Genomic DNA, 11,204 nt, shown 5'->3' on the forward strand with positions numbered 1-11,204 from the left:
TAATTAAAATTTTCCTTTTGTTATCTGTACATATTTCTATATAATTCCTGTACAGTTCTTTCCATCATCTGTTTTTCATTCATCATTGGATATGAGTGTACCCTATAACGTTATGTTGCATTTTTTATGATGATTGTTTTGGTACCTCACGGGTCAAGATCGGGCGAGTAATGAAGCGCGGAACAACTCTTGAAGTTGGCAAGGCATTGAGGACAAGATCAGAATTTCCTGATTTCATTTAGGCTTGGGCCAAAATTTCAATTTCATTAAAGAGGCATGTGCCATCAAACTATTTAGACCACACGACCTCCCACATTCCTTTTTCTTCCTCACGAAAATCCCCAATCCTAGCCACCTAATTCAACTCACGACCGCCCCCTTCTAACACGCAACCGCCCCTACACCTATTCACACCACCACTCCAAATTTTTACAGCCTACCCCATTTTCAATCCCCATTCCAACAAGAAACCCCAATTTCATCAATTCCTAATCTAAATAGCTCGATTTCTTAAAATCGTGCAAGAGCAAAATTTTCAAGACCTCTTCTATTTCGATCTGTTTTAAGTGCATTTCAGGGCTGAGATAAGAAGAAGAGGGTTTTGTTGGAAGGTGCAACTTATTCACCCTCTCTTACTCTTTCATTTTATAACTGCATACTTAGAGGGGAGGATGACCGCATCACGGTTGTCAAGGATGGTCGCCCGTTGGAGCTCACCAAGGAGGTGGTGAGTGGAGTTCTGGGGATTCCTCTGAAGGTTTATTTTCAGATGGAACAGTCCCCTGACGACAAGACCATCGATATGATGATGGTAGAGACACTTCTTGACGGTGTTAAAATCCCCAAGTTTCACTGCGCGTTTCAGAGCTCGCTACGAATGAACCAACTAGCAGTATCTTAGTGGACAGCCTACAACCTGCTAGGCTCAGCCAAGCCTTCAGATATAGGTAAAGTGATGCTTCATCTTTTATGGATTCTTTAAGAGCAGAAAAAGTAGTTTATGCATCGTCTCCTTTATCTTTGAGCAGCTCTGCAAATCGAAGAAGTCAACCGCCCCTCTACCAATGCTAGTCACCAAGAACATGCAGCACTGGGGGTTCCAGGCCACAAACGCCCTAGTGGAGGTCAAGGACACTACCGCATGTCCTATCTATGCCCACTGTGTCCAGAAGTCATGGCGTCTACCTAAAGCCAGAGTCGCTGAGTAAGCATGCCCGACCCAGACGGTGGATTACTTCGCTGAAGATGCCACTCGACAGTTCACTCAGCCCATGGACGAAATTCACTTCCTCCATGGAGGCCAGAGGATTCTGCAGTCGTACCTCCACTAGCTCAGGGAAACTCAGGGTAACATTATAGAGGAACAGTGGACCATCAGAGAGGAGCAGCGGTCCTTCCAGCAGGAGCAACAACGTTTTCAGTTCAGTGTTACTAGAACATTGCAGAGCATCAGAGACGCGCTCTCACATAGTGATAGACATGCCAGGTCCCGACGTCAGCAGGGAGAAGGATCTTCTAGACGTCGAGACGAGTCACGCACAGATTCTGACTAGGATTCCTAGTGTCCGTATAGTTGGATTTATTTATTTTTCTTTTTTTTTCTTACGTGTATGACGTAGTATAAGTTTAATTATATGCTTAATATTATTTGCTTGTTTTATTTTGTTTTGCTTTTGTGGTGGAATTTGGTATATGAGTAGAAGGTAAAAGAGATACATCATGCCAAAATTTTCCATTTTTCTTTCATGCATTTCATACATGTGTTCAAAAGTACAAAAAATCAAAAAGATTTTATAGTAGAATAAATAATTTTAGTATAATAAACCATGTATTTCTCGTTCTATATCAAACAACCCACGCCCCAAACTTATTTGGGGGTGGCGTATTTTCATCATGAAGAACAGAATACAAGTGTATCGCTATTTTTGCTCATGTTTCTATGGTAATCTATTTTCTTATCTTTTCATACTTTGAGGACAAAACATAATTCTATTTGGGGGTGGTATAGTAACATTTTGCAAAAGCTAGACATTTTCTATATAATAGATATAAGTATATTTCTTCATTTCTAAAAACACAATTTCGAAAAAGACCAAAAATATTTTTTCGTTTACTATTAAAAAGTCTTGTTTCTTTTTTCTATGATGAATAAAAAGTTTAGAAGTCTTATTATAGCAATAAAGTAAGGACTTGTTCTTCGTACTTAGACTAATATACGTATAATAGTTTCTGCATCTTTTCATGAATGACATGCATCAACATTTGTTTGTATATAGCAGTGAGTTTCCGAAGCCAAACTTAGAACAATTAAGTTCCATATCCTGTAAGAATCTAGCAAAAAACCTCATCTGAATGATTATTGAGTGATGACATAAAGGATGTCCGAATAGAAAGACCACACGTCCACTTGCTTGATTACCATGCCATATCCTATGAGAGAATTTAGGCCCTTTTTCGATCGAGCAAACTATCTTTTTGGGTTTTTAACTCCTAATAAAATACATCTAGCTCGATTATTAGGAATAGGATGGTGTGATAGTAAATGGCAGGCGTGATCAATATCTTTTGGACGTCATTTAAGTATACGAGGAATATAAGTGCATGCTGCACTTGAGAGAATGAACCTTGAGTGAATCTATCAGAGAGTTGTGATTGCAACACACACTTGTGAGAACCCACCTTAAAGAAGCTTTCCAAAAGCCTTGGAAACAACTCTGCTTTTGCATTTCATTGCTCATGTTTTGCACATTTACCTTTAGATGATTAAATTACTGTATATATGTTATTCTAAGTACAAAGGAGCTTGTCCTTATTCACCGCTAATGAGATGTATGAACTTCTGAGAATAAATAAGGAAACAAGACCCTTTGGACTAAATAGAATAAGTTTGTGAGTACCTTCACTGGAAAACTCTCACGAGGCTTAAAGCTCGTCTACTAGGGAAGTCCTAGTGGTTTAAGGCCTTGTTGCATATGGTCAATGCAATCGCACTCTGCGAAACAAGATTAGTATAACTTATAATTAATCACTCATTTGTGATCTTAGTTTTTTCTCTCATCCTTGCTTGAAGACAAACAAGATGCTATTTGGGGGTGGTGATCAGCTCCCAAATGTACGTTTTATTACCCGTATATTGCTGCATTATAGCCCTTCTTACGCTTAATGAAAAGACAACTCATAGCTTTTATTGCCTTTTTCAGGTTAAGGAGTATTTCAGACCACTTATCATAAAAGCTGCGTCTTAGCACCAAAAGGAGCCTTAATCACGCTTATTATGAAGATCAGAAGTTGTTATAGAAAAGTGCTGAAAAAGTCAAAGTCAAATATCAAAGCCCTCAAATCAAAATACCAGATATGGAGGCCTTTATCTCAAAATATGACATTCTCCCAAAACCTACCTTGGTCAAGAAGACATCAAAATGCAAAAGCAAAAGTGAAGTGTGAGGTGTCTAATTTGTAATGGAGAAGGGCAAATTTGTAAAAGGCAAAAGTAGGGGTATATAACCCAAAAGTAAGGGAGAGAGAAACCATCCATTGTCTTAGGATCCAAACCATTTGGTATATTTAATTTCTTTTTTAGTTTTTCCAATTTAAGTTTTTACTTTATTGTTTATTTTATTTTCTTTTTACTTCATAACCACAAAAAATTAGGTTTGAATTCATTTTGTAGGTGAAGTTTTACATACGTATTTATTTTAAGTTAACTTAAGTAGCTACTTTTTAGAGAATTACTGTATATATCAATCCTTCTCTTAAAAGTAGCTACTTAAGTTAACTTCGTAAGTAAAACTTCACCTACAAAATGAATTTAAACCTATTTTTTTGTGGATATGATATACTCAATATTAAAATTATCTTTACAAAAATTTCAGCTCATTTGGAAACCTCTAACATTAGCAAAAAACTATTACAAAAATTCAATATTTCTAGACTGTTATATTTCTTTTTAAATATGACAACAATTTTTATCTATGTTAGAGGTTTCCAAATAAGCTGAAATTTTGGGAAGGTAATAATTATGGTGAGTGCTTCATAACCATAAAAAATTAGGTTTGAATTCATTTTGTAGGTGAAGTTTTACGTACGTACTTATTTTAAGTTAATTTAAGTAGCTAATTTTTAGAGAATATATATATATATATATTAAGATAAATTACAAGTATTTGATTGTCTAGAGACACTCAGTTATCAAATCTAAAATAAATTGACTCAGGGGCCTCCCATTTATACGACCATGGGGATTTCCCTTCATACAATTCCATAACACCTGCAGCTGCAAGACCTTTTCTGAATAGTAAACCCAATCTTTCTAAACACATATTCATTGGAACCAATGGTAATCACATTTTTTTAAGGGTCTTTCATTAAATTATAAAAACATAGCCATGATCCGAGAGATACAAAACACACACACACACACACACACGCAAAAACCCTACTCTACATACCCAAATCCTATCCCACCAAACTAGATATACTTATTCTTCCAACCATGATGGACCTCTTGAGGAATGCTTCCAGCAGAAAAAGGACAAAATTACGGTTTCCACCATTCTTCTGTACTAACACAGATGAGCTATCTTAGAATTCAACTTGTAGTGATTTGGTAGCCATATTGTGTTTGATTGTTTGCTGTTACGTTTGGTATGATCATCATATTATTGTTGCGAAGTCTTAATGAGGTATTTGGTTTCCTCTAAATAAATAAAATCAAATAACATGATTTACAACTACTTTCTCCAATTCTTTTGGTTTGTTACCCACAACCTTAAACACATCGGTCTTTTCCTTTTTCAACATGAAAGCTAGCATTGCTCCACAAATTTACTAATTTATGGGCATCATCTACTTTCTCTGTGTCGACTATTAGGAATGTGACACCATGCATGATTCTCGGCGGCCAAGTCGCTAAATAATGACTCTATTTCATCGTTGTTTTCAGACCAGGATATGTACATTACCACTATCAGCTTATTATGTTTTTCGGCCTCTTCAATCTCTTCGCTGTATAATGCCTCTGTATCGCAAAAAATTACCTTTCTTACCATTGTTTAAATTTAAATCATATGCATTGCTCATTTTCATCTTTTTTGACCTAAGATTTTATCATCTTAAATGTTGTTTTTTATGACCTTTAACCGTCAAGGAGTTTCAGGCATTTATCGCAAAAGAAGCTTTTGATGTCAGACATGTCAGAATAGACATCCAAGACTGGTAGTTGGACTAAATTTTAAGAACTAAGCACCACAATAGACCAAACTTAATATCTATGTTATAGAAAAGTCTTATATTTGAACCATGCAATGAAGCAAATTTAGATGAATGTAGATGTGACACAACGAAGCTAGAGATATATATCAGAAAGGGAGTATAGAATTTAGTTAGACTGAGTTAAGTGATAATGCGATCATGTAGAATCCTATTGTTAATTAAAACCACATTTTTCTTTAAAAAAAAACATATTAGGGCAAATAACTATTAGTGCAACTACAATGGAGGTGGAGAAACATGAAGGAGAGTTCAAGGCTAACTAATATTGTTTCGTTCCATTTGCATTTGATACATTTGGTTTTTTGGCGCCAAATGCGGTTGAGCTGTTTAGGAGGGTGCATAAAGTGTTAGACAACAATGTGATGACAACTATATTGGTTTTGCTATTCAGAAGGAACTAGCATCACAATTTGTCAACTCTCCTAGTCTTAAAGTTTCTTAGATTGCAACACTTTTTTCTTAGATAACTTCACTCTTACTTTTTTGATAATCATTTAGTAAATGCTAAATCTACTGTGCGCGAGATGTACCAAGACTAATGGTGTGCGTGTTTTCTAGCCACACATTTGCGTGGGTAGAACCGGAAAAAACCGGGTGAACAAGTCAATGCAACAAAAAAGTCACATAAACTACTATTCTAGGTAAACAAGTTAATCCAACCAAAAAGTAACAAAAAATGACATAACATTCGAGTATGATATATGTAGAGTCATATCTATCAGTGATTCGAGCGCTAATAATATATACTACCAAACATATAAAACTCTTATTTGCATATATTATAAAAAGTGAGATAACTCTATCTGTGATTCAACTACCGAACGTATAAAACTCTAATTAACATATGTTATAAAAAGTGACATAACATTCGAGTATGACATATATAGTGTATTAGTGTCATACCTATCAATGATTCTAGCGCTAATATATACTACCAAATGTATAAATTGAATGCTTGTCGCATATATTATAAAAAGTGACATAACATTCGAGTATGACATATATAGTGTCATATCTATCAGTGATTCTAGAGCTTATGATATACTACCCAACGTATTTTATTGACATATGTTATAAAAGGTGACATACAATTCGAGTATGACATATATAGTGTCATGTCTATCTGCGATTCTAGCTTATGATACTACCCACCATATAAAACTCTTATTGATATATGTTATAAAAAATGACATAACATTTGAGTATGACATATATCTATCTGTTATGCTTATGAGACCCAACGTATAAAACTCCTATTGACATATCTTATAAAAAGTGACATAACATTCGAGTATGACATATATAGTCATATATATCAGTGATTGTAGCGCTTATGACATACTACCAAACGTATAAAACTCTTATTGACATACGATGACAATTGGTTTACATTGAACCATTGGACCACCTATAAAGGATGATATACTTTCTGTTTATAGAACTATTAATTACATACTACAGCCTATATGACATTTTTTATAACATATATCCATATTTTTACAATGCAATCTTATGTACCGGGTAGTAGGTCACGTACTCTGTACTCTATGAAATTTTGCATAACATACTGTACTATGTATGTTACTCTTATGAATAAAACTCGTCACACCCCGATTGTCTCTCTACACACGATAAGTTATTCATAAAAAACTAGTGCTCTCTCCACACCCCATATTTTGTTAATATGGCCATTATAACCTTAAATAACTCTCTCCACACCCCATTGTAATTCAAATAAGCTCTTTACCGTACTTAGTACTCCACCAACACTCCTACCACTCATGCTCTCTGAAATTTCTCCCTCTCCCTATCTTGTTCTCTTAGGTTAGTCTTGAGTCTCCTACAAAATTGTTGTTATTCCCACCAAATTTTCACTTTAAGAATGGACTCATGTGCTGGAAGCAACATTCAAGATAAATTCTCCCGCCAAAATCAAAATAATAACTTTCAAGGTTCTCCAAGTGACATGGAATCAACTTTAACACTAATGCAATCAAATTATTATTCTGATGATGAACATTACAACAATGTTGAAATTAGCTATCCCGATATGACCGAATGATTTACAACAATTGAGGTAATAATGTAATTTGAAAGCTTGTATTTTTTATTTATTTTATCAATAACTTAGCAAAAAACAATTTTTGTCAATAGTATCTAAGATCAAGGGTTTACTCAGGTCTTTGAAGATCGTCACTTGTTGATCTGATGGTGTTCGACAGTTGGTATGACTGTTAGAGTTGTGGTTGTGATATCAAGGTCTGATAATTCGGGACTTGGGTGAAGACCTAGAGTTTTCTTGAGTTGTGAAAGGAGCGGAAAATTTAGACCATTCGTAAAGCCGAAAATATTGAACAAAAAAACAAAAGAATATAGGCAATCCAGTTCGAAGAAATGTGGCTGTCCATTTGTGTTGAAAGGGGAATTACGAAATGAAGGTGGATGGATATTGAGTGTTATGTGTAGAACTCATAATCATACTATTGGGGAGCATCTTATAGGTCGTGCATTCATCGGAAGGTTAAAAGCTGAAGAAAAATTGAATGTTCAGGATTTGTCTTTGAGTGGTGTTAAACCACGTGAAATTTTACCCCTCTTGAAACAGAGAGATGACAATAATTTGTCAAACAAAAGCACAAGAATCAGTTGGTTCGGTTGAGTGGAAAAAACCAAATGCAAGAATTTCTAAGAAATTTAGATGAATTTGGTTACACAGAGTTTCATAGGGATAATCTAGTAACAAGTGAATGTAGAGATTTGTTGTTTGCACATCCCCAATCAATTCATTTGGCAAAGTGTTTTCCCGAGGTCAATGTCATGGATTGCACGTACAAGACGAATGTGTTCAAGATGCCATTGTTTGAAGTTGTTGGGTTCACATCCACGATGAAGACATTCTGTATTGCTTTTGGGTATTTGGAGAGTGAGAAAGAAGGTTCTTACCTTTGGGTTTTGAAGAGATTGCACGATATTCTGGACTATAAAGCTACTTCTATAAAGATAATTACGACTGATTGTGAGTTGGCACTTATGAATGCGATAGCTATAGTGTTTCCTGAAGCTGCACACTTTTTGTGTCGAGTTCACATAAGGAGGAACATCGAGACAAAGGCCAAAAAAACATTTGAGAAATTTGTTGAGTATGAACAATTTATGTTTATGTTCGAAACAGTGATAACATCTCGTACTAAAGTTGAGTACTTGGAACACCTACGTTGTTTTAAACTTGAGTACGGAGATTATTATGGTGTTGTGGAATACATAGAAGACCAGTGGCTTTCGAAGTACAAAAAAAGGTTTGTCTCTGCTTGGATAGATCTCCATATGCATTTTGGTACTTCGAGCAGTAACCGAGTTGAAACTATGCATTCCTCTTTGAAGAGGCATTTGCGTTCTAGCAATAATGGTAACTTCTTCCGAAACTTTAATTTGATTAATAATCTCCTGACAAACCAAGTGACAGAAATTAAAAGTTCTTTTAATAGGAGCTTGAATCTCTGGGATCATCGTTACAAACAAAACACATGTGCAACTTAGATGGTACATTTCTAGAGATGCATTGGATTTGATAGCAAAAGAGCTAATAAGGTCTGTTAGAGTTGGGACAGATGAAATTCATTGTCGTTGTGTTTACAAGAGTATGTATGGGCTTCCTTGTGCGCATGAGTTATGTGAAATTATTCTAATTGGTAGGGGAAGCATCCCCTTATCTTTGATACACCCTAGGTGGAGACAACTTAGTAGCACTCCGATTGATCTTCCTAATGGGTCCTTTGATATTCAGCTTGAGCTTGCACAGATTCAGAAGAAGTTTCAGTCGCTCTCAGATAAACAAAAGGTTTTGATGCTGAAAAAGTGTGTAGAACTAGGTGATCCAAAGGCAACTTTCATGCGAGAGCCTCGGGTTAACACCAATGTGAGGGGTAGGCCTCCTGGAATAAAAATTGGTATGAAGACTTGTAAAGATAAAAGGGACACAAAGAGAGAGCCTTCAGCTTTCGAGTATGCACAAACAGTTGAGGAACAAATTGTAACTCAAGAAAGCAAGAATAGTAAAGCCAAGAAGTTGATACCATGCAAAAGAAAACCAAGAAGAACTCATATTCAAGTGTTTGTAGATTTACTTGAAATTGGGTCTAATTGGGATGATGGGCTATGTGACTTAAATCCATTGATACGAGACTTCATTGTGGATTGGCAAGATGTTGAACCGAATGGAAATTGTGGATTTAGCGTGATTGCACGATGCTTAGGGTCTAATGGAGATGATGCATGGATTACTGTGAGGGCTCTTACGTTGACAGAGTTGATTTCCTATGAGGCAGATTATACTTTAATGATGGGTGGAGAAGAACGAAAAGAAGCGATCAAGACAAATCTACGATGTACAGTTCCATATACGATAAACCCCAAAGAATGGTTTGAACTTCCTTCAATGGGATTTTTAGCCTCTAATACTTTTCAGTGTGTCCTTGTCGTCATTGGAGAGAAAGAATGTATGTCATACTTTCCTTTGTGGACTACTCCTGATCCAACTCGTGTCCAGATAGCGACAATAGGCCACATTGGAGGAGGCACACATTTTGTGAAACTCGTGCTTGAAGATGATAGTCCTATTCCACCACTTGCTCCAGGGTGGGAGTCATTTGCATGGACAGAAGCTTGGGATTGGGCAACTATAATGGAACTAAGGATCGTGAAGTGGTATAAAAGGGTTCCAAAAAATGTTATGGATTTAGACCTTTCGTAACTATCCTTGTACTGACAAGATTTTTTGGCTTTAATATCTATTTTGTGTATGTGCATATACTGTCATAAATTGCATAATGTATTAGAATATGTCAGAAATGGTATTAACTAGTTTTTGTTAAGTGCTCTGTAAATAGTATTAAAATGTCAGAATATGGTAAGTGCTTTGTCGGTTTAAGGTAGGAACCAAAGGCATATTGAGCTTCAGGTGAGCTATCACTTGTGTTATGACAAAAGAACACCAGCTGCCTTTACAGCACAAAGTGAACGAGGGACTGATGGGGTCTAGAACAAGTTATCTTAATTCGTAATAAGAATTCAGGACTGGGAACTTCAGTGTACTCTGAATCCTGTTTTTATAGCTAATTTTGGCACTTGTTTGAACTTGCATTAATTTAGTGAATTAGCAATGGAACAAGTAACCCAGAGTCCAATACACATCTTAATCTCTGACAAATGTTTCTTAATCATGTTTTGCACAAACTTTTGTTTCAAACATTCTCTTATAACATTTTTTATAAATTTTGGGATATCATATGTAGCAATGACTTCATGGAGATTACAATTATCATTAAACCCTAACTATTAATGTTCTAACCGTCATTTTAAACATGCCTCCATGAACACGAGGAGGATCAAGCACCCAAACCCGAAAAAGAAAATGTAACAAAGTGCCACCAATTCCCATTGTTGACAACTCCTCCACTAGAAATTTCATTGCCAACCATCGTAGGCTTAGAGTAAGTTCATCTCTCTTTCATTTGGATTTAGTTATGACATTTTTCATGCTTGTTGAATGTTCTTAGAATTTGTTGTTCTCTGCCAAAATTTTATAACTAGTCGAAATATATTTTATACCCTTATCTTATCTTCACTCTCTTATCTTATCTTCAATGCTACTCTATTGTCCTCCATACTACATAGTGGACTTTAAGTGTTCATACTCCTAGTGGCTCAAACAGGGGGGTATCTCAAATTGACCCATGAATATTCAGTGTTCATACTCCTAGTGGACTATCTACACTGAATGTTCATACTCTTGTTGGACTATGAACATTCAGTGTTCATAGTTGATGCAGTACAGTTTGCCAATGCATATGTCAATGAACTTGGCATATGATGCATATGTCAACAGTGAACTGGAAAAGCGGGCAACAAAGTCGAAAAGACATGGACGCGGCCAT

General features: G+C 35.8%; 1 protein-coding gene across 1 annotated transcript; it reads left to right on the forward strand.

Annotated features, from left to right (window-relative positions):
• Positions 1-8,911: 8,911 nt before the first annotated feature.
• On the forward strand, positions 8,912-10,021 carry LOC147516385 (uncharacterized). Its single transcript, XM_086593251.1, has 2 exons — positions 8,912-9,323; positions 9,390-10,021. The coding sequence occupies exons 1-2, from the start codon at positions 8,912-8,914 to the stop codon at positions 10,019-10,021; spliced, it is 1,044 nt and encodes a 347-aa protein (XP_086449377.1).
• The last annotated feature ends 1,183 nt before the right edge of the window (positions 10,022-11,204 follow it).

Source organism: Coptis chinensis, chromosome 2 (assembly GCF_015680905.1).
Source record: "Coptis chinensis isolate HL-2020 chromosome 2, ASM1568090v1, whole genome shotgun sequence".
Taxonomy (NCBI): Eukaryota; Viridiplantae; Streptophyta; class Magnoliopsida; order Ranunculales; family Ranunculaceae; genus Coptis; species Coptis chinensis.